Genomic DNA, 18,445 nt, shown 5'->3' on the forward strand with positions numbered 1-18,445 from the left:
TGTGAGAGAAGGTGGCTGTCTGTGAGCTAGAAAGAGAGCCTCACCAGAGGCCAGAACTTGGATTCATCCATCAACAAGCAGGGTTCATTGTCCACTGCTGGGGGCTCCCACAATCCACTGGGTCCATGCCTCTGGGGCAGTGCGTGTTCTAACTGGACTGAGATGCGTTTACATGCACCAGCATCTTAGAACAGGATGACCCACAGGTTTTGTCTTGTGTGACAACTCCGGTTGATCAGTAGCGGTCACCTGAACAACTGGTACTTAGACAAATTCTGAGGCCAAAGAGGGCTCAGTGGGAAAAAGGGCGGAGATCAACTAAGCGCATCTGTCATGGTCACAGGAGGGAGGAGGGGAAGTATTTGTGATTTATACCATATATTTGTCGTCTCTGATGCATACCTAATGAAGACCCTTATATATGGCAGATAGTATACACTCCATAAATGTTTTCCAAATGAGAAAACAGGAGCACATGTGAATTATCAAGAGTTTGGCAGAATATATGGCAGCAGCAGCAGAAGCTATTTGTTTGCTTGTTTTTACTGTAGCTATAGTTTTGATAGCAGCTAGTTGTGACATACAAACTCTAAAATCTGGTTCTTTATCCCTGCTCATACTTTTGGGAACTGACTCATTTTTAGGGCATTGTCTTAACAAATCAATAAGTTCCAGGAACAGAAACCAAGTCTTTTTCTTAGTCTAAATTTGGAGTGATCAAATTTCTAGAAGCAAGAACTAGAACTTTATTTTCCTGCATCTGTTTGTATAGTCAGTTGTCAGAAGGTATAACAAGTAATCATTTTTAAACAGTTAACATATAGTCTTATTTATGAGTAAACATGAAAGGCTGTAATATTCTAATTTTTTCCAATAAAATCAGTGTAATATATATTAGATACCCACATACATACATGTGTGTATCTAGTACAGTGCTACATACAATACAGCACATGGATTAAGATGATGCTAGGTACCCCATGTACCCTGCTGTGATTATTACACATTGTATGCCTTTATCAAAATATCTCATATACCCCGTAAATATATGCACCTACTAGTACCTAGAAAAATTTTAAAAAGAAAGATGATGCTAGGAAGAAAGCCGGGTTACTTTCCACAGTGATGAAATTCGTGTTCAGCAAGCTCATGAACAAAGGAAGGGAAGTAAAGGAATGGTCCATGAGAATCTTAAATATCAGTTCTCTTTGCAAAGTCAGGAAGCAGGAAGACTGGATTTCCACTGAGCTCTGCACTGCTACACGGGCAAATGAGAACAGACTTGCCTGGAAACTGTGACAGACAAGTCCAAGTTGTGACGCAACAGTGTGTGATAAATAAGATCGCTGACTGTATTTGCTCATTTCCTGATAGCATGTAGTGTAGACATGAAATTGGAGTCTTTTTTTAGATGTTTCAAGAAGCTAACGTCAGTCTGTCTCTCTAACAGGATTAAAATCGGAAGGCCTTTACAGAGTCTCTGGGTTCACTGAACACATTGAAGATGTCAAAATGGCATTTGACAGAGGTAAGCTTGTACTTTCTTGAATGCCATCTGACATCATAACACCTCTCTCATTTGGAACTAGATTTGAATCACAGCAGAAATGGGGTTTTCGAACTACTAAGAGTTACTCTTCAAGAAATGGAGGAATAATGGCTTACACATCTCATGTTTCTGCCTCTCTGGGTGAAGTGTTTGTTTAGCAGCCATTGACAAGTGATCACTGTCAATGGGCAGCCAATGCACATGGCACTGGAGTCCCCTTCTGCATCCCCTGTCTCAGCATCCCATTCTTCTCCTTCTCTCAAAGCTCCAAAGAAGGCATCAGAGGGATGGAAGGGCACCCCCAGCACTAACGTAGGGGAAGCCAATGGATGTTTAGGAGGGAACCGCTTTTCTCTTAGCTTAGATATCATGGTCAACCTGGGGATCTTGTTAAAAATACAGGTCACTAGAACCCAGCCCAAAGACTCACTCAGAAAGCTCAGTAAGCCCAAGAATCTGTATTTTTAGTAAACAATCTAAATAATTCTGGTACAGCCAGTTAAGACATGGAACCCCTATTGGATACAGCCTCTGCTTTGTAGTGTGGTATAGGAGATCTTCAGTGATGTGGCCCTCGCTCCCTCTTTACACTCCTCTCCAGTTCCTCCTCCCTACTGTATTGTATACTCCAGCAATCCTGAAACATATCCAGCAATCCTGAGATACTACAAAAATTATTTGTTGCCGTGAAGAAGTGCCTCGGCTCACATTGTCCTGTCCATCTGAAACTTATTCGCCTCTCTGCCTGGCAAACACCTGTAATCAGGGGTCAGCACAAGCCTTTCCTCCTTGAGGTAGCTTCCCTGACTGCCCTAAGCCAAGCTCAGAGCTCCACTTCCTTTTGCCACGTCCCCCCACCACGTTCTGCACACTTTTTCAGCATAGCAATCTTCCCGTTTCCTTGTCATGGTTGAGTCGCACGTCTGACTGTCCATCTAACTAGAACTGTTGGTTGGAAGAAAGTATCTCTTTTCTCCTTTGGTTCACTAGGGCTTAATGGTGCTTGGCACATGACAGATTCTCAGTAACTCTTTGCTAAGTATGTAAATAATGAAATCAACATGCCTATCTGCTAGGCTTTTGTTCATCCATGGCTTTTTAATCTTCAGAACCAAATTTGCTGAAGCAAATTCTTTATGCAAATGGTATTAAGAATTCCTATATGATTAAAACATTTTTAATCAAATTGGACTGGTATTTCCCAATGGTACAAAAGTCAAAAAATGTCTTGCGAATCATTGTTAGAAATGGTAAAAAATATAGGCTGGGCAAGGTGGTTCATATCTATAATCCCAGCACTTTGGGAGTCTGGGGCAGGCGGATCACTTGAGGTCAGGAGTTCGAGACCAGCCTGGCCAACATGGTGAAACCTTGTCTTTACTAAAAATACAAAAATTAGCCAGGCATGGTGGTGCATGCCTGTAATCCCAGCTACTTGGGAGACTGAGACAGCAGAATCACTTGAACCTGGGAGGTGGAGGTTGCAGTGAACCAAGATTACCCCACTGCACTCCAGCATGGGCTACAGAGTAAGGCTGTCAAAAAAAAAAAAAAAAAAGAAAAGAAAAGAAAAGGAATGATAAGAAATACATCACATATTTATGAGGAAAGGGTAAAGTGTCCCAGATTAAATTCCTAGGCTATCAGGGAGGAAGGATCAACTTATAAAAACCGTCAGTGAGCCTGAAAGAAACAATAAGAACTGAAAATATTCAGCAATTATTTTGTGAATGTGACTTCCAAATCCAAGTCTAAGAAACACTGGTGGAGTGTATCAGAGCTTCCTGATATTCTCATTTCCATTTAGATTGTCATTTTATTATGAACCTTTGTGTCTGTAATACAAATTACTGTGCTTTCTATTTAGCAAATTACCAGGGGCTGGGACCCAAAGCACTGTTTCAAATTTGTTTTATCACCTGTTTGCCTGCACAAACCCTCAGAGCCTCACTCACTCTCACCACACTCCCTTCTATTGCCTCCTACACTTCAGTGTTATTGGAAGCCAAGAGAGTTAGCTGAGGCTTGTCCGGGAGCATTCATTGTTGGATTTTTTTTTTTCTTTCTGTACATGCCTTGGTGAAATAAGGTCCTAATTAAAACTTGGATCATTGATTGTTTTTTAGATGGTGAAAAGGCTGATATATCCGCCAATGTCTATCCAGACATAAACATCATCACTGGAGCCCTTAAACTGTATTTCAGAGACTTACCCATCCCTGTCATCACTTATGACACCTATTCCAAATTTATAGATGCAGCAAGTAAGTACTTCAAATTAATTTTTTATTTGTACCGAATTTTTAAGTACAATGCTTTTGACCTTCAGAAAATTAAAGCTCAGAACTGTTGAAATAATTGCATTTGTAACTGTCTTGCCAAGTGGGGACACAGCAGTACAGTTGATTGACAACCAGACATAGTTCAACAGCTGAGGTGAACTAGTACTAAGCCAACCCTGTGGGCTGATGTATGTGTCAGCCAGTTCTGTCCCCATCGTTCCTTGTATGCTGGGAACCAACACAGTCAGGCCTATTGTATGTTGAAAGCATGACTATTTCTGTAGCAGAAAAAAATGTTCAATGAGGACTGACTAGATCAAGGGTATCCAATCTTTTGTCTTCCCTCGGTCATACTGGAAGAAGAATTAATTGTCGGCCACACATAAAATACACTAACATTAATGATACCTGATAAGCTAAAAAGAAATTTAAAAATCTTAAAATCTTTTAAGAAAGCTTACAGATTTGTCCTGGGCCATCTTCAAAGCTGTCTTGGTCCATATGTGGCCCACAGGCTGCGAGTTGGACAAGCTTGGTCTAGATTAACTACTTTTTTCTGTTAAGCAGAATCTCATTTGCTAATCAAAGTCACAACCAAGTTTTGTCTATTGATTCATTCAAAATTAATAGAAGGCCAGAATACACTGTGTCAAGTACTGTACTAGAACATCTCACCAGCATCTTCTAGTTTAGTCCTCTCATGTATTCCATGTGGCAAACATTACAATCCCATTTAACAGAGAAGAAAAGTGAGGCTTAGAGAACTGAGGTCCTGGGTCCTAGAAAGGGACATCAGCGTTTGCCTTCCGTCAGCCCAGGGTTGCTCATTCAGTGTTCTGCGCTTGGACCCACTGCTGTAGGAACGAGGAACAGAGTGAAAGGCAGGTGTGGAGGAAGGGGCTACACTTTGCCCAGGAAGAGGCAAAAGTGACCAAAGGGAGATTGAGATGCCGAGATACATAACACAGAGGTCAAGCTTACTTTGAGGAAGTTTTTGCCTGTTTTTTAAAAACAACAACCTTTAAAGGTTGAAAAGTTTAAGTATGCTGTTAAATATAGTAATGAGATGCCTGATGGGAAGACACAAAAGCAGGCCGGGATCAGTGCGAGATGCACTTTTCAGATGAGCTGAGGCCCTGACCCCAGTTAAGACTATTCCCTCCTTCCAGGACCCTGGTGGTCCTGGCAAAGAAGGTTGTAGCATCTGGGTATCCTCCACTCCAGGAGGAATAGCAGGAACGTTTTCTTTGAGTAGCTGCCAATACCTATCAGAGACCCAAAAACCAGAAGCATGCACTCTTCCTCCCATTGTTAATATGTCCAGTTTCCACTTCCTAACCTGGGCTGTGCACCAGGGTTAAGCATGCCAGCACCAGGGTGAGAAGTGCCACGAGTGCAGGCTGAGTTGGGTGGCTCATTGCCAATGTCCTTGCCTTGTCAATGTATTAGGTTATAGAAGCCTGCCAGGGAAAGACTCATTAGACAACTTTACAAACATTTTCAAGTTTAAATGACAGCTTGTAGGAGTGAGATTTCTAGCAAATCCAGTGTTAAGAAGGCAGCAAAGCACAGTCTGCATACGTGCTCTCAGACTGTATGCATTCTCCTGACTTACACATTCATGGAGGGCAAGCCTCTGGCCACCCACACTGAGGACATTCAATTAGCATGTGGTACTCAGACTCAAACTCTTTCCTGAATGATGCAGGACATCAACAAATTGATTAAGTGAAACAGTGCTTGGGTTGCATGAATTTATTAGAATCCTCCCCCATTTCTGGCCAAAGCAAACACAGACTTCTTGTTACTTCTTTGAAAACGTGAATGCCACAACTCTGAACTAATATCCATCATGTGTGAACTTCACAGAAATCTCCAATGCAGATGAGAGGCTGGAAGCCGTCCATGAAGTACTGATGCTGCTGCCTCCTGCCCACTATGAAACCCTCCGGTACCTAATGATCCACCTCAAAAAGTAAGCTGGTGCCTCGTGCACAAAGCCCGGTCTCCCTCTAGGGCAGTTAATGCATAAGGAAAAGTGTATGCCAGTCCTCCCCAGCCCACTGAGGGGACAGAGCGTCCAGCCCCAGCCATAACTGCTGGAGCTTCACCGTGCCGGGAACCACTCCAGGCACTTTCAGTGTATCGTCCCTGTGAAAGGGGCACCGTTAGGGGCCTCGTGTCACTTGCGAGATTGCTGATGCTTGGGGAGGTTACATAGCTGATTTGAAGAGGTGAAGCCAGGATCTAAACCCAGGCAGGCCGATGCAGAGCCTTAACCATTTGTCTGCACTGCCTCCATGTCTTCCTCTGACACAAGCCCTGTACCCTGTGTCCTGTTCTTCCCCTGTTGTTTGCCCCCTTCTAGGCTCCTGAGCCTGCCTGCCTTCTGGGAGAGCACATTCCCAACCCGATTTCTTATTTTTCTGGATGTATGAGTTCTCCGTTACGAAGTAACAAATTACCCCCAAAACTCAGGGTCTTAAAACAGTAGACATTTATTATCTCAGTTTCTAAGTGTCAGGAATCCAGGTAGGCCTCAGCTGGCTGCCTCTGATTCAAGGTCTGTAATGAGGCTGCAGTCTCATCTGAAGGCTTGATGGCCTATAATCCCAGCTACTCAGGAGGCTAAGGCAGGAGACTTGCTTGAACCTGGAAGGCAAAGGCCACAGTGAGCGAAGATCGCGCCACTGCACTCCATCCTGGGTGACAGGGTGAGACTCTGCCTTAAGAAAAAAGAATTCACTCTTGAAGTCTTGATGGTGGTGGCATCTGTCTCAAAGCCTGCTCACATGGTTGTTGGCAGGATTCAGTTCCTTAAAGGCTGTTGGACTGAAGGCTTTACCTCCTCGCCATCTATTTGCTGGAGGCAACCCTCAGTTCCTTGCCATGTGCGTTTCTCCATAGGCAGCTCACAGAAAGCCAACTGGCTTCTCGCAGAGCAAGAAAGCAAGAGCACCCAGTATGAAAGTCTTTCTGTAACCGAATCAGAAGTGACATCCTATTGCTTTTGCCATGTTTTGTTAGAAGCAAACCAAGTCCAGCCCGTACTCTAGGGGAAGGGATGCAGGGTATGAATTCCAGGAGGCATGGATCACTGAGGACTATCTCGGAGAGTAGCTGCCACACACAGGGCTGTCTATGTGAGTGAGTGTGTGGGAGTCAGAGATGGAGACATTTGGATGTTTCCAGGACATTAGAGCCTCTACTGACACTCTTTTCCCTAAACCTTGTGTGATGAGGTCGATGAATTGGTGTTGTAACATTGGAGGGATCAAGGCACATCTGTGTGCCTCTGTGTTTTTGAAAAATACTTGGCAGCAGCCCATTCTTTGATAAAATGAACTAAAAGTTGTCTACATGGACCAGTTTACAGATCTACTTAGTAAGTGAAAGGAAGCAAACTGAGGACTATATAAACACTAGGACTGTATAAACACTAGGTATTGAGGTTTTTATTTTTCTGCCTTACAAGACATTCAATACCATTGCTCAGATTCAGAGTGATAGATGGTGGTAACATTTAGCTCAGAATATTCCCATTTTGATTAATTTATTGAATTTGGGAGTACCAGTAATTTTTAGATTTTTTATTGTGATCAATATCCAGTTGTTACAATTTGGAAGGCAAAGTATCACTATCAGAAAAAATGTTGACATCTTTCAGTTGAACCTTAAATGCCAATAATGTTGTATTTTTATCATGGCGGGTTTACTAGCCATCTTGTTTGGTCAGATGTAGTGTTTGACTTAAGAGGAAGCTGTGCACACTTTGATGGTGAGAAATGTCCTCTTTCCAACCTTCTTCTTAGCTTTGTGGCATGTAAATGATGCAAACAGGTTGACCTTAAAATAATGCTCAGTGGCTAATCCTAATAAGTTCTAAGGAAATACAAAGGGATGGCTAATCTATGCAAAGCCTAAACACATTTTAATTACATTTTGCTGTTTTGAAGAGAACCCACTCCCTTTTACATCTGTTACAAACATTCTAAAACATAAATCTGTGAAAACAAAACTCTGGGAGGTTGTAATTTTATTCCATGAGGAAGGTGTTAAACCAACTTTGCAGTTTGAATTTTATTCTTAAAGGCTCTGCCGTTCTTATCTGGATGTCAAAATGATGATTTTTAATTTCAACTGCTGTAGCCCTCATCCTGTGGGAACCAGAAATAATGTCCAACTGCCTTCCAGTTTGGCCACATTCCAGCCGTTCCTCCACCCCATGATAATGGCCAGGCTCTTCCTAAATTCATGACGGCCCATTCTACACATAACCTTTCTCGTCTGCCACTGGTCCTGGCAGCAGACAAGGATCCCGCCCTCCGCTTCCCACTCTCCAGCGTACAGACCAACAGGAAGCCACAAGAGGGGAAAAAAGCCTTCCGCTGGACCACGGCCAGCCTCAGAATCTGCTGCCCCTACAAACCAGTATTCTAGTCCTTAAGTGATAGTTCCACATTTACTTAATAAGGAGGACTAATTTTCTAATTCTAAAAATTGTGTTCCTGCCAGATTCACATAAGTAATTCATTTCCACCGGCGAAGGTGACATCAACAATTTAAAAAGAAAAATCGGTAAATTACCCTTTGAAAAAATACCTTTCTGCTATTCTGATTCCTAATTTTTTCTTGCAGTTTTCTGAGCCAGAGATGTTCTTGGGACTTACGTATATAATCAATGCAGAAATCAATCCTCAAGTCTCCGTAATGTCTCTGTTCTGTTTTGCAGGGTTACTATGAATGAAAAAGATAATTTCATGAATGCAGAAAATCTGGGGATTGTGTTTGGGCCCACGCTGATGAGGCCCCCCGAGGACAGCACCCTTACCACCCTGCATGACATGCGGTACCAAAAGCTGATTGTGCAGATTTTAATAGAAAACGAAGACGTTTTGTTTTAACCCATCAGGGAAATGAGCTGAATGACCCCAGCACCATCCAAGTTGACAAAGCTAAAGGAATAAAAACATTTCTTACACTTGATTTGTTTTCCAAACAAGTGATAGAATTTGCTGGACCGCAGAGGATCGCCGAGCGGGGTACTGTGTCTCACAGACGCGCGCCACCTCCATACAAGAACAAGGGTAAAGGTGAGGAAAGCCCCTCGCCTTGGATCTTTTGCTGTGCCTCCTATGTATGTCTGGTTTGCTGGAAGAGTGATTAATACATCTTTAATTTATTAAACAATGTAGACCTTTACACTTCAGTCTTACTGGTAATAAAAGGGAACTTACTTCATAAAGGTACTTGATACAGTTATACATTTCCACTTACTTACAAAAAGAAGACAATTCTGTTCAATGTTAAATGCTATTATCATAAAATGTATTTTTATTTTAGCCACAAGAATGTTATTTTAGCAAATAGAAGTCAATGCAGTGCATTGGTTATTACGCTGTGTACCTTGTCCCTCATTTTGCTGTGATGCCCTGAAAAAGTTGACCATGAATGCAGTATTATCTCGACATACCTCTGTCCTTCTCAGTGCTTTTCAATGAAATTTCACCTGCCCCTTGTGTTCCTGCTTTTGATAGTTTTTGCTCTTAAGCACTGGCATTCTGCTACTGTACGGTATATATTTATAGCAATTGTAGGACAGTCTGAAATGTCCACTAATTTTCTTTTCATACCAATTTTGTGAATTCCCAAAGTATGTTTTGGAATTGGTCATAGTCTTTTGCAATCATTTTACCTAAAATTATTTGAGAACACCAGATGTATCTGGTCTGTGTAAAAAATTTAGCACCTTTCCTCCTGTCTTCCCGGCCAGGCCCTCTGAATATCAAATTGTATTTTTGCCACATTTCTGTATTGGTGAAAAGCAAATCTGCAGAATAATTGTCAATGTTTTTCATTTTGTTTTATAAACCTATTTTTAAAAGTGAGAATAAGGTTGGTTGGTCCCAAATGTTTGTTCCTCCCTGATAAAAGTAGCTCTGTATGGATAATTTAATATGATTTTATTACTATAGTTCCATTCTCTTGGTTATATTTATCTTAGCATGAGCCTTTCACACCAAGATTTCTATATTTTGTAACATAGGTGAAATATTTAAAACATCAGAAACTGTAAATCTAGATTTTTAAAAAATCCAACTACACTGTCTTTTCCTCTGATTGAGATGATTTGTGTAAACTCAGCAGTCTTGCTTTGGAGTGGGCAGAAGAGAATGACTGTGTGTTACATGGAGCTGAAAGGAGGACCACCGTGTGACTGTTGACCTTGACAGTCCCAACGGCTATGCAGATGGACTCCATTGGCACACGGAGGTCAGAATGCTTTGACCTCTTCCCTAGTATCCCTCCTCCCAACTGTACAGACTTGTTTGTTGTAGTTTATGTACTTCTTGATACTGTCAAAAAATTATCTGGAAATGGTTTTATTTTGTGAAGTGAACAATACTTTGTAATTTATGATAGTGTAAATGGAAAGCAAAGCATCACATGTATTAAATTCTTCTGTCTATTATTCTGGAGTATGTGCAAGAAAGTGGTTTGGAGGGGTGGAGGGAAGATTGTCAAAATGTTGTTTCCAGATAGCTGTTGGCAACAGATTAACACAATAATCTCATCGAGTCCCCACTCCTGCAAGCTTCCTTCTAGAGAGCCTGATTTAAGACTAAGGCGGCCTGGGCACAGTGGCTCAGGCCTGTAATCCCAGCACTTTGGGAGGCTGAGGTAGGCAGATCACAAGGTCAGGAGTTGGAGACCAGCCTGGCAGATATGGTGAAACCCTATCTCTACTAAAAAAATTTTTTAAATTAGCCAGGTATGGTAGTGGGTGCCTGTAATCCCAGCTACTCAGGAGGCTGAGGCAGGAGAATCGCTTGAACCCAGGAGGCAGAGGTTGCAGTCAGCCAAGATTGGGCCACTACACTCTGGCCTGGGCAACAAAGTGAGACTCCTTCTCAAAAAAAAAAAAAAAAGAAAAGAAAAAAAAAGATTAAGGCTCTGAGGTTCCACCTTCACTTTCCAAAAGCCCCAGTGCATGGATGCCTCCATACAGAGGTGAGGCGTTTAGGGCAAACCACCCAAGGCCACTTGGCCAGGAGCAGAACATGAATTTTAAAGTCAGAAAGCCCTGAATTTGAATCCTAGATCCATCCATCTAGTACTACCTGCATATAACCATGGGAACTTTGCACCTCTGAAAAACTGAGGATAATATTCTGATTGTGACATCTTAAATGAAATTTATGTTCTAGGGTGATTAGTTATTTCTTATTATTACCATTTTAGAAGGGGAAAAAGGATATAACATGGAAGCAGGGATGGAACAAGCATAAGAAGAAAACTTTGTCCCACGTGAAATCCAAGTCCAAATAGCCCTAAAGGATAACAGGGCTCCATAATGGGTAATGAGGTTCACTTGACTCCTTTTCTCAACAGTGATTCCAACACTTGATTCCCTCTTCCTTGCTTTAGTCTGAAGCCAGCTCACCCACACCTGTCTTCCCCACCATCTGGCAGCCTGACATGGCTCCCCTTACCTGGCTTGAAATTCCTGCTATTGGAGTAACTCTGGTAGTTAGACCATCAAGGAGGCAGCACGGTTTCCAGAAACCACTGTTAAACTGCCAACAATTGAGTTGCAGGAAGTGGGATGGGAGCAGGGTGGATGGGAGGAGACCCCTTTTTCTTTCTTCCATTGACAAAAATGGACATTCCAGATGACCTGGTCTCCACAGCTTCGAGGGGCTGCTGCACATGTCAAGGGTAACAGCCTAGAAAGGAAGAGAGAGAGAGAAAGCTAAGGGAAGGGCAGTGAAGACAGCATCAGAAATAAACATACGTAGATAAAAGATTGCCTGGGCTGTCCTGGCTCCTATGAAATCCCAACTCAGCTTATAAATTCCCAAACTTATCAATCTCCAATGTGTAATCAGTCTTTTATTTTAAAATATAACAAACTTTTAACCAGTATGTATCAAACATTTATTAATGAGCCAGACACTGAATATTTGGAGGTGAGGAAAAGGCTTATCGCACTAGAAGAATCAAATAATGAATTTAGTCTGGCTAGAGAAAGGAAATTGATCATGTGAAAGGTTTTGAACTCTAAGGGGAACCGTTGCTAATGATTTTTTAAATAAACTTTTAATCCTGCAATAGTTTTCTATTTACAGAAAAGTCACAAAGATACTATAGAAAGTTTCTATGTATCCCTTACCCAGTTTCTACTAATGCTAACATCTTACATAATCATGGTATATTTATCAAAATTAAGAAACCAACATCAGTACATTACTATAGCTGACCTCCAGGCTTTATTCAGATTCCATGGGTTTTTCCACTACTATCATTTTCCTGTGTCAGGATACAATCCAGGGCACTGCACTGCATTTAGCACTATAGTGGGTTTTAAGGGGCAGATGACACAATCTGATTCATCATTTTAAAGCATGACTTGATTGTGAATGCACTGGAGAAGAGCTGAGCAGGTGGGTAGTAGTGAGTGGATCAGGAGTCAGGTCGATGTTCATTATTGTAAAATTGGACTGATGTTGGTAGCCTGGATTGGTGGTAGCGAGGCACTGAGTTAGAGATAGGAAGAAGAAATCAAGAATGACTCCCAGGTTACTTAATTTGGCAACTGGGTAACATTTACTGAAACTAAGGACACAGAAAGAGGAACTAGGGGCTACTGGGGAAGAGTGGAAGATGTAGACAAGATAATGAGTTCCATTGTGGATGTGATACAATGGAGATACCTGTGAAATGTCCACACAGATGTTTCATAAGTAATTGCACTAACAGACTAGGAGATAGGGATTTGGGAGGGACCCACTAAAGATAACAATTGAAAACACAGGGTTGAGTAAGTACCCAGGGACATGGAACAGAGAAATTCCATCTCTGGAGGAATGCCCATCCAGGGAGGCCCCATCCAGAGGGAACACCAACATTCAGAACAGAGAAAAGAGCACAAATAAGGTCCATTTTAATGTAATAAAATGTAGAGGACCTTATGAGGGCAATTCAGAAACACACTCTCCCATCTTCAGGTTTGCTTCACAATGTCCTAATATATTTATTTGTTCTACTTAGATTGCTTTTGCTATAGGTAAGTCATCATTTTAAACCCTGTGCTTTGGAGAGGTTGGCTTAGATACCTTGTAAATGCAAATAAGCCAGTGGTATGGTCTGAGTGTGTCCCTGCAAAATTTATGTGTTGAAACCTAATCCCCAATGCAATGGTATTTGGGAGGTGATTAGGTCATGAGGGTGCAGCCATTACAAAGGGGATTAGTGTTCCTATAAAAGAGACCCCAGAGATTTCCCTGTCCTTTCCATCTTGTGAAGACACAATAAGACAACCTATGAACCAGGAAGCAGGCCCTCACCAGACACCAAATCTGCCAGCATCTTAGTCTTAGACTTCCCAGTCCCCAGAAGTATGAGAAATAAATTTGTTAATTATAAGCCATCTGGTCTATAGTATTTTGTTATAGTAACCTGAACAGACTAAGACAGCCGATGTCATTTTTTTCCCAAGTTAAAATAATTTTATATTCAAGGATCTCCATTGCTGCCTCCATACTACAGTTTGAACACACTTCCAGTATAGTGTATCGCAAAGTATTACACTTGTGTATACAGCAGACTTCCACTAAAGTACAAATTCCTTGAGATCAAGAACCATGAATACCACCTGCATGGATGCCACATGGCACACACTCCTACTCATTCGGCAAGGCTCAACTCAACAGCTACCTCTCCTCTATGATGTCTAGAAGCATCTCATGAGTAATTGCGTATGTGTCTCCTGGCAGAGAACGTCGGAGGTGCCAGCCATAATTGAAAGCATGGATGGTTTAAACACTATGAGTTGAGTTTGGCTGGGCTTGGTGGCTCATGCCTACAGTCCCAGCTACTCAGAAGGCTGAGATGGGACAATCACTTGAGCCCAGTAGTTCGAGGCTGCAGTGAGCCATAATTGTACCACTGCACTCCAGCCTGGGTGACAGAGTGAGGCCCTGTCAAAAAAAAAAAAAAAATGTTAGGTTTAACCAGAGCATGAAGTGTGAGGGGAGAGGAAGGACTGTGAGATTACATAGCAGGCATATGTGAGGGAATAACAAAATTTATATACCAAGCAGAAATAGAACCTCAGGACATTCAAACTTAGATCTTTAGTTATAGATGACACACAAAGGAGAGACCAGAGGATGTAAGACTAAGGACATGGAAGCTGATCAGGAAGCTGTCACCGGCAATGATGACCTGCATGTGGTTCACAGCAGGAGGGATGGAGAAGAGGCATGGATACGAGAATTATTTTGGAGGTTGTCAAGACTTACTGATTTGATACCAGAATTAAAAGTAATGAGTTACAGATGACACCCGTTTTTTTGTTTTTTGCAACTGAGTATTTAGAAAAAAGAATATAGGAATGCCAGGGAGCAGGTTCAGGAGGGTGAAGTCATGGGTCCAGTTTGTGTGATGAGTCATGGAGCCAACAGTTCCCCCAGAGGGAAATGTCTGGCAGGGGCTGGACACATGGTCTTGGACCCCTAGAGAGAGATATGGCCCAGTCTGAAGGCGTGGACAGCTGAAGAGAACCAAGAGGACCCTGGGTAAGAACAACATGGTAAGAGCAGGAAAAGTCAGAGAACTTTGCAGGAAGATCAGCAATGGCCAGAGGATGAGGCAGAGAGTCAGGGGTACAAGAGGAAAGCAGAAAAGACCGAATTTCAGGGATGGAGGGAAAAGGTGATAAGGTGATGAGTTCCTTATCACCTTATCTGGCAACTGGGAATCACTTCCTGAGCATGGATTACTATTTTCTACTAATGAAACAATCATTAACCTATAAGAAGCAGTAGGTTTAGTCAGGAAAGCTTCTGCTACACATAAAATTCTGACATAAAGGACTTAAACAATCGGTACTGTTAGGATGATAACAAGAAGTCCAAATATAGGGCTGTTTCCAAGGTCACTACTGTCGTTCTCTCTTCTCCACTGTCCTAAGCTTATTGTTATTTCCCTTTGGGTTTTGGCTTATGGTTATAAGGAGGCTACAAAGACCACAAGTCAATGCCTTTTTCTTGTGTGCCCCATTTAACAGTGAGGAAAACTTTCTTAGGAGTCCCCTATATGGTAGACAGCAGTGATACCTGACAGCAATAACTTGAGCATACCCTGAGAATGATGCTGCCTGGAAGACACACCTCAATGTGTATTTGGGCTTTCGAGAAACTGGAAGTGGCCAACTTGGAGATTAAGTTCTCATCTATGAGGAACATCTGGGCCCCTGCCCTGTCCTATGGAATGGAACAAGACCCTTTGTTTTGAGTTCAATGAAGACTGCCAGGTGAAGGTTGTTAGGGGAAGGATGCTAAATGAAAATGCTCTATAAACTGCATGCTTTTTATAAGCGGTCCCAGTTCTGCCAGGACTGCCTCGGCTAGACTGTGTGGTGTTCCTGTCCAGCCTGCTGCCGCTGGACCGCTCTGTATATAAGTTTCCCACTAATAAAACTCTGTCTTGTTTACTGGCTCTGGGTATCTTCTGTGGCCTCGTGAACCTGGTGCCGTCCCTACTGAATAGGGCTCCTGAATGGCATTCCCCAACATCCAACCCCTTATGTTGGCCAGAATTGCACTGCATGCATGTGGTTAAACCAGTCACTAGCAAGGGGAATGAGATCACCAGGATTGGTTTAGATCAGTGGTTCACAACGTGAGATCCCTTGATCAGCAACAGCATGGACTAACTGGGACTTGTTAAAAAGGCAAATTCTCTTGCCTGATTCACTGAATCCAGGGAAAGGACTCGGTGATTTTTTTTAACAAGTCCTTCGGGTAATTCCAGTGATTTTAGAGCAATCAGGACTTACACCCGACCTGGGGTTGGATTCAATTTATTCAAGGCGTTTGGATACCTCAAATGAACCAGTATTCATTAGCAAAGAAAGGGGCTTTACAGCACTGTGAAGGTTATTCAAATTTTCAGAAGTGGTAAATAGAGAACTTTCCCCACCCATCCACTCCTCCTTTCATGACCAATTCTCCATGAGTCCCACCCCTATACCCATATTACTAACTCTCTTTCTAATGTAACACTGTCTCTTCACCAGCATCCAATCTGCTTTGCTCATCATCCCACCTAACCCTTAGCCAGCACTGTGCTAGCACATGGTAGCCAACCTCAAACTTATAAATTAATGGCTTGTTCCTTCTACAAATACTGTACTCAAATGTCCCATTTTTGTGTGGTAATGGAGGGGAATAATTCGAGAAGCAGATTCTGGAAATATACACTAACTCTCATCCATCATTTGGAGGTGTGGCTAACATCTGAACTCTAGTTATTGAAGCTTCCTCCTTCACCAGGGGCTTTTCCTTAGGAACCAGACCTCCTTACCTCACTCTTCAGCATGTTCTTTCTCCTTTTACCCAGAAGGAATGATTAAGCTTCAAAATAATTCAGTTGGAAGAATCTGAAGATCTAAGTCTTTAGTTCAATTGCAGGTTACATAGATATTAGTAGCTTTATTTGGCTAGAATCTAGTGCAATGTAAACACAAGGTGTTCAGGTGCGGGGTCTAGACAGCCTCCTGTTTAAATCGTGGCTCTGTCTCTAACACTGTGACCTATGGAAAGTTAATTTACTTTTTAAGTATCAGTTTTCTATGATCTGGTATTAACCAGTTCCTATTCCATGGAGGCTTAAGGTACTCTACGGACAGCACTCAGCATGTTTGGAGAACAAAGTAGGTAAGTAAATGCTTTTCTAAAATATGCAACAGCTTGGGGAAATGTTTGAGAATGCTTAGATCACTGGTATCCTTTCTTCACAGTGATGAGGCACCATCACCTATGGCAGTGTAGCAAATGAGTCTCAGTAATGTTAACTATTACTACCCAATGAACTTTGGAAGTGAAGCCACACCTGTCCCATGCAGAGTTCAGACGTTAGCCACAGCTCCAAACGACGGACGAGAGTTAGTGTGCAGAAAGAACATGGTGAAGGGTGTTAAGGAGGCCTAGTTCCCAGTGTCCATAGCCTTGATCTGTGACTGACTGCTCCTGTGGAGCACTGGCTTTACAGCCACAAGACCTGGCTCAGTCACAGATCGAGGATATTAACATTTCCAGTCTTCAAGTTTCTCCCCTTTGAAACATGAAAATTAATGCCTGCCTGCTCCATTCACCAATTCACAGGTTTATCACTGAGGCCAGATAACATGCAGCAAGTGTGGAAGCCCCTTCATACACCCTCACACTCCTCAGTACCACCCTGCCCTGCATCCGCTGCCCAGGCTCCTCTGCCGAAACATACAAGTCCCTAATGCATCCTCCAAGGCCGCTTCTCACTCTACCTTCTCCCTGGCCAATCACATTCACTCTGGCTTTCAATGCTATCTGTCAACAAATCCAAATTATCCTCAAGATTCAGTTTGCTACCTAATGCCCTGTAACAAATCCTTTCTGCTTAAACCAGCTAGCATGTGATCTATTGCTCATGGCCAAGGTCCCTGATGAACACGCCAATCACGCTGCCATTCGGCTCCTAAAAATAGTCACATCTGCCATACTTGCATGGCATTGAAACAATTTTTAAAATCAGAATAAATTAAAGGACTCGATCCCCTTCTCTTTTATTCTTCCTCATTCCTTGGCACTTTTTATATTCTTACTGTGTATGTTCAATCTATGCCATGTTTTATAGAAATGGTATCAGACTATATTAACATACTGTAACTTATTTTTAATTCTCCATATGTTCTTGAAATGTATCCATGTTGATACTCATAGACCTACATCATTCATTTTAGCTGTTCTAAATATTTTACTAAGTAATTTATCCCTCTGCTACTAGTAGGTAATTTCCTTCTTTTCCATTGAAAACAGCATTTCCATGAATGTTTTGGTTAAAGTTTGCATGTGCTAGATTGGAACTGCTTGATCATGAAGGATGCATATCAAGAGCTTTGCTAGATGCTCTCCAAAGTGACTGCAAATTTATACTCTCATCAGCAGTGTTTGAGAGTTGCTGTTTCTTTGTATCTTCATGAACGCGTGGCATTACCCAACTTAAATATTTTGCTAATCTGTTGGTATAAAATGACATCTTTTTGTTTCTATTTGCATTTCTTTGCTTACCACTGAAGTTGAGCATCTTTTCTAGCTTAATGGTCACTTAATTGTCTCTTCTATGAACTGGGCATTCACAGCGTTTACCATTTCTCTATTGAGTTTTTCTCTGCATCTACTGATTTGAGTTCTTTATAAATTCCAAACTGTTTCTTAATCAATCATGTGCATTGTATATATCTTCTCCCAATATAAATGATCAGTTTTTTATAGTTTATGCTATAATTTATGGTTTAAGGGGTAGGATAAGAAACATCCTGCCCCTTAAACCACAAAGGTATTTTTAAATTTTTTGTAAAAGTATCCAAGTCATGCTTTTCATATCAATGTCTGAAATTTTGGTGCAAGGTAGGAACCTATTTTTTTCCATATGAATAACAAATTATCTTAGTGCAGCTCTGTTCAATAAATTATCTTAGTGCAATTTACTGAACAGAGCTGTGCTTTCCAATACTGTAGCTACTAGTCACATGTGAGCTTTTGTGCGCTTGAAATGTGACTTGTCCAAATCC

At 41.8% G+C, this 18,445-nt stretch overlaps 1 protein-coding gene across 2 annotated transcripts in view; it reads left to right on the forward strand.

The window, feature by feature from the left end:
* CHN2 (chimerin 2) overlaps positions 1-9,108 on the forward strand; it is a 313,846-nt gene extending 304,738 nt beyond the window's left edge. For both annotated transcript variants that reach the window (XM_017527069.2, XM_017527068.2), the window contains 4 exons: positions 1,451-1,528; positions 3,676-3,813; positions 5,701-5,806; positions 8,564-9,108. In XM_017527069.2, the coding sequence (XP_017382558.1) occupies positions 1,451-1,528; positions 3,676-3,813; positions 5,701-5,806; positions 8,564-8,735 (494 nt within the window). In that variant the 3' untranslated portion in view covers positions 8,736-9,108. The remainder of the gene's footprint in view (positions 1-1,450; positions 1,529-3,675; positions 3,814-5,700; positions 5,807-8,563) is intronic.
* The last annotated feature ends 9,337 nt before the right edge of the window (positions 9,109-18,445 follow it).

This window comes from Cebus imitator, unplaced genomic scaffold (genome assembly GCF_001604975.1).
Source record: "Cebus imitator isolate Cc_AM_T3 unplaced genomic scaffold, Cebus_imitator-1.0 Scaffold45, whole genome shotgun sequence".
NCBI lineage: Eukaryota > Metazoa > Chordata > Mammalia > Primates > Cebidae > Cebus > Cebus imitator.